The sequence below is a fragment of the Arachis ipaensis genome, chromosome B06, assembly GCF_000816755.2.
Source record: "Arachis ipaensis cultivar K30076 chromosome B06, Araip1.1, whole genome shotgun sequence".
Taxonomy (NCBI): Eukaryota; Viridiplantae; Streptophyta; class Magnoliopsida; order Fabales; family Fabaceae; genus Arachis; species Arachis ipaensis.
Window position 1 is genome coordinate 52,264,286 of NC_029790.2, and position 5,928 is coordinate 52,270,213.

The 5,928-nt window shown below is 39.3% G+C and overlaps 1 protein-coding gene across 1 annotated transcript in view; it reads left to right on the forward strand.

Moving 5' to 3' along the window:
* LOC107646873 (pollen-specific leucine-rich repeat extensin-like protein 1) overlaps positions 4,819-5,928 on the forward strand; it is a 3,479-nt gene continuing 2,369 nt past the window's right edge. The window contains exons 1-2 of the mRNA XM_016351015.1: positions 4,819-4,875; positions 4,951-5,446. Of these exons, the coding sequence (XP_016206501.1) occupies positions 4,819-4,875; positions 4,951-5,446 (553 nt within the window). The remainder of the gene's footprint in view (positions 4,876-4,950; positions 5,447-5,928) is intronic.

A 5,928-nucleotide genomic window follows, 5' to 3' on the forward strand; every position in this document is an offset into this window, starting at 1 on the left:
TGGTTTTGCAATTTAGACGTGGGGACCATTGGGAGTTATAAGGTTGGCGCCTAACTTCATGGACATGGCACCTAACATGGGCATGGCAGTAAGGAGTGGCGTGATTTGCTTGACTTTGGCGCCTAACTCGGTGAGGTGTGGCGCCTAACTTCAATGTGGCTGAATCCATATTGTGTGTGAAGGTTGTGTCTGGCGCCTAACTTGAGGTTCCTCAAGTTAGGCGCCACTGATGAACGGATTTTTTCTAATAAAGAATTCACAATAAATTCTCGTTGCTAGTATAGTTTCTAAACCAACAAAGAATCCTTTCATACAAAAATTTGGTTGTCACAAGTAACAAACTCCTAAAAATAATAACCGAAGTATTCAAACCTTGGGTCGTCTCTCAAAGGAATTGCAGGGAAGTATACTTATAATTGGTTATGGGATTTTATCTTTTTGGGTTTTTGAAATAAGGAACAAGAAAAGTAAATGGCAAGAAAGTAAACTAATAGCTAAGAAAGCTCTTGGCAAGGTATGAGAATTAGAAGTCCTATCCTAGTTATCCTTATCAATTGTGATGAGAATTGTCCATTGCTACCACTTAGTTAACCTCTAACTATGAAGGAAAGTCAAGTGGATAAATCAATTTGATTCCTCAAGTCCTAGTCAACTCCTAAGAAAAGACTAGCTTTAGAGGGATCCAAATCAACTAGCAACTTTCAATTATCAATCAACAAAGGATTGTGATAACTCAAGAGTCTCCAATTACTCAACCAAAGCCAAAAGGAGAGAAATCGACACTAAAATCCAACCAAGCATTTTATCAAACACTTGGAAGGCACAACATAAAAACATAGAAAACTAGCAAGGAATATTAAATCCAAACAACCAATTGCAAACATCAATGACTCACAAATAATAGAAGAAGCAATAAATATGAAATACCTCAAATTACATTAAAAAGAAAATTGAATCTAACATGGAGAATTCATAAACTAAAGTGAATAAATAAATAAATCATCAAGAGAAGAGAATTAAAGTGCTAGAATAAATGAGAGTAGAAGAGAAACTAAATTAAAGTAAAGTAGAAATTTGAAATTGAAAATAACTAAACCTAAAATCCTAAAACCTAGAGAGAGGAGAGAGCCTCTCTCCCTAGAAAATTACATCTAAACCTAAAATTATGTGAATAAAAGTTATGTCAATGAATGAATGAATCCCTTTGATTCCCCCACTATGCAGCCTCTAATCTGTATTTTTCGGGCTTGAAACTGGGCCAAAAGGAGCACAGAAATCGCTCCCAGCGCTTTCTGCAGATTGCAGCACGTGACGCTTGGTAAAAATCCTTGTCACGAGTACGCGTCAATCACGCGTACGCGTCGCTGCCAGCTTCTCAAAACTCCATTTTCTTGCGTTTCTTCCACTTTTGCATGCTTCCTTTCCATCCTCTAAGTCATTCCTGCCCTATAAAGCCTGAAAACACTTAACACACAGATCACGGCATCGAATGATAATAAAGGGTAATTAAAATTGACAAATTAAGGGCCTAGGAAACATGTTTTCAACTATATCCAGAATTAGGAAGGAAAATGTAAAACATGCAATTTATATGCATAAGTGTGAGAATAATGGATAAAATCTGCTCAATCCAATACAAAATAAACCGTAAAATAGCGGTTTATCAGCCACTTATATATCATGCAATTGATGGGATAAGTTTATCTTAGCGCCTAACTTGAGAAACCTCAAGTTAGGCGCCACCCTTGCTGACTTGCTGGAGAAGAAGTATAGACTATTATACATCTCTGGAAGTTAGCTTTCCAATGCCACTAAAATCACGTCAATTGGACCTCTGTAGCTCGAGTTATGCATGTTAGAGTGCAGGGAGGTCTTGGTTGACAGCATCATTTGCTTTCTTCTCTTTTTCTACAGAAACTCTATCAAATCCATCTGAATGCTACCTAAAATAAAAAGAATTGCACACGACTCAAAGTAGCATTTATAGTGGCTAAAAGATAATTAATTCTTGATTAAACTCAATAATTTGAATGCAAATTGACTAGAAAAAGATAGGAGAGATGCTCATGCATCACAACACCAAACTTGAATTCTTGCTTGTCCTCAAGCAACCAAAACTAATACAGGTTTAAGATGTGAATTTGCATGAGAAGTGGGAGTTCAATTAGGCTCGTGTCTCTTCTTGAAGTGAAGTTTACCTATTGCAATTCTGAATAGTTTTGGCATCTCACACTCCTTTGAATCAGAGGAATGTCCCTGTCATTCGGAATTAGAATCTGGATAATATTATGAATTCTCAGATCTTTTACACTTTAGTTTAATCCTTGAACACAACAAGTTTCCCTTAATTCTATTTTCTTTGGTGCTTTGCACCTTGAGCCTAGCCGAGACTTTAAATATTTTATCTCAAGGATTACTTGACACAAAAACACCACAAGAACTTAACTAGGGAACTCTCTTTACGTTCTGATTTTTCTTTCAGTTACTCCTAGACAGTGGTGCTCAAAGCCTTTGGCATACTCTGTTAATTGCATTTGATCTCGACTCTTAGTGTTCTATCTCAAGGCTTACTTGACACGTTCACACTACAAGCATATCACTAAGGAAACAACTCTTTGAGTTTTTAATCATGTCTGACCTCCCTAGTTATTGATGCTCAGAGCCTTGGACCTTGCTTTTATTTTTCTTTTTGCTATTTCTTTTGCTTTAAGGATTAAGCATTCCTTTAATTCAGAGAATTCATAATAGTTCTCTAAATTCCTGTTCCTTATACATTAACACTCTTTGATTCAAATTCAATTATGCACGGTTCATGTCATGCATTCAGAATCACAAAGAATACTACCACATTTAAGTAAATATGACTACTCTTTGTTATAAACTCTATTTCTCATGTAATACATCTTTTTCTTCTTTTTCTTTTTAATTCAAGCTCAGTGAGCAATACATGAGACACTCTTCAGAATTAAAAGTAAATAATAGAATAAAAATAACAAATTAAACTAGAACCTAAGAATTGAAATAACAAAGGATCATGCAATAACTAAGACAAAACAGCAACAAACAGGAATAAAATATAGTAATGGCAAAATAATATAGGAAGTGAATGGAACTAAGCCACCTCAATCTCTATGGTGGGGATCTCTCTCCTCTGGCTGTGATCCATATGGTCCTCTCAGGTGGCTATAATCCTGCCTCAGCTGAGAAATCTCCTGGCGTTGAGAGTCCTGTGTAGCTCTCATCTGATCAAGGGTGGTGGTGAGATACTTCCAACAGTTGTTCTGTATCACCCCCATCTCCTCAATAGATGCAATGTACTACTGCCAGCGGCTATCCTGCGTGATCCTCATCTGCTCAATGGAGCATGTGAGCTGCTGTCAGTATTCTTGGGGTGGAAAGTAGTGTCCCTGAGGCAGTGGTGGTCGGTCCTGTTGAGATTTGATAAACCCCAATTTTGTGGTTTATCCTATGCTTAATTTGGTAGATTTTATCAACTTATCTCACATTTATTCAATGAAATAGCATGGTTTTGTGATTCTCCTAATTTTGGGCTTAACTGTGAAAACATGCTTTTTAGGCCTTAAAATTGCTAATTTGAATTCACCTTAATTCCATTCGATGCCTTGATGTGTTTGTTGAGTAATTTCAGGTTCATAAGGCAAGTATTGGATGGAAGAAGTGAAGAGAAAAGCATGCACATTGGAGAATTCATGAAAAATGAGCAATTGGAGAATTAAGGGCCACGCGCACGCATCATCCACGCATACGCGTGAGATAAAGATCTTCATGGTCACGCGCACGCGTGAGGAGAGAATTTGCCAGCGACCCGCACGCTTCGTCGATGTGCACGCGTCGTCCACGCACACGCGTGACAAGAGGCACGTGACCTCATTAAAGTGAATTTGCTGGGGGCTATTTCTGAGCTTTCCAGGCCCAAATCCAACTCGTTTCTGAGGGTATTTTGTAACGGCCTAGCCCCGAAGAAACGGCGCTTTTTCGGGATCAAACGGAATTTTTACAGAATTTTTAGGAATTTCTATGCATATAAGCACCTCCACTGCACAGGTGCTGCGTCATCAAGCTGCTGAGTCAGCAGCTTGATTGCACAGGACACCTCTCCTAATCTAAGTAGGCACGTCGCGAAGAGTTGCGTTTTTGAGCCACTTCGGGCCCGAATTTCAAAATTCTGATTTCCGTGGTTAGTCTCTATGTGACGAGCCGGTCACGAATTTCGAGAGAAAAATTATATTAATATAATATTCATATATTATTATTTTATTCAGAATATTATATTATTATCTTCTCTACTATGATTAATGTTGATCTATGTTTAGTAATATAAAAACTGAGCTTGAAATCTACCGGTAACGGATAATACCGGCATTCTTAGATGAACTTAGCACTGCTAATGCTTCTTATGCGGTACTTAATCTGGGATTAAGTTCTGGGAAGGCCTTATCTGACCTGGAGGGTCGGATTGCGTCAGGTGCGGATCGAAACCGACAAATGAGCTCATTACCTGCAGTAGGGACAGACATGCATCATACTTGTTTGTGCATTATTTATTGCTTATCTTCTTGTGTTCTTGTTCTATTCCTTGTTTTTTTTTAGCATAACTGTGTGATTGCATATTAATGTGTGAATGTGCATTTACTTCCTATTTTCTCTCTTGTTCATGTGTTAGTTTATGTTGCTGTTATGTATATATTACTCTATATTTATTTATACTTCTATGACCACGGACATTATAAACGAACTTAACTGTAAACCCCGACCTTACTAAGAACTCCCCAGTTCTTACCCCTTACACCTCTACAGATGGACACGGGAGTCCTATTCTACGAGATTGATCCACCGTACATCCACGAGGACCCGGTGCGTGGCGAGTATTACATCTACTGTGCAGTACCTCGTATCCGTAATTATGTAGTTCGTGGTAGATCTTTCTAGTACCCTATTAGGACAGCATACTTTAATCCTGATGCACCCTATGACTTTCCTTTATCTTGGTTACACCCCGGCGGACCTGGGATACCTCATCCTGAGGAGCAGATGCCACCTCCACCTGACTTTCCTCCTCCACCTGAACCTCCTCTACCTGATGAGCCTATACCTGCCCAGCATATCCATGAGGCACCTCCTGCACCCTTTGTCCTTGATGAGTGGGGTGTTCCTGTGTTACCACCCGAGCTTGATCCTTTACCTGAGCCGATCGAGCCTCCTGTCTTTGATGAGCAGCAGGGACATGAGTATGATCAGATCATGGAGGTGCCACCTTCTTCTCCCGACTGTATTTTGTTTAGTAGCTATCCTTTTATGGTTCCTGTGGCCAGCAGTGGTTCCTCTGCTATCACTCCGGCAGAAGAAGAGGACGAGGAAGAAGAAGATCCAGAGGAAGATCCTAACTTCATAGTTATCTCCTCTGATAGTGATGACGATGAGCCAGGTGAGGCGCCAGCAGGCGAGCATCACCATGCGCCCGGTGATTTTCCGTGAGGTACTCTAGACCAGGATTGAGGAGACTTTTTGAGACGCCTAGTCTAACTTCAGTACATTAGAATGTCTCCCTCACTTTTGTTAGCATGATTAGAGGGAATAGGCATATATCAGAGTTAGGCTAGCCTGGGTGCCAGCTTAGGGGCTTTTGGTCAGGCCAGGCCATGGGGCGTCTTATGTACATATATGTATATACTATATGAGTCACTGACTTAGGGGTGCTGTACCATAGCTCTATGCTTATATAACTGAACCACTTCTGTAACATGATGTATATTATAGTGTGTTGTTCCATATTCTGTTATCTTTTGTCTTATGTATGTGAATGTTTAATTATCCCTTGATATATGGAAGGTATGCGACTTTAAATTATTCTTGTTAAAAAAAATTACTTGTAAAATTCGCGGGGTTTTAACAACGTACAGGCTTATA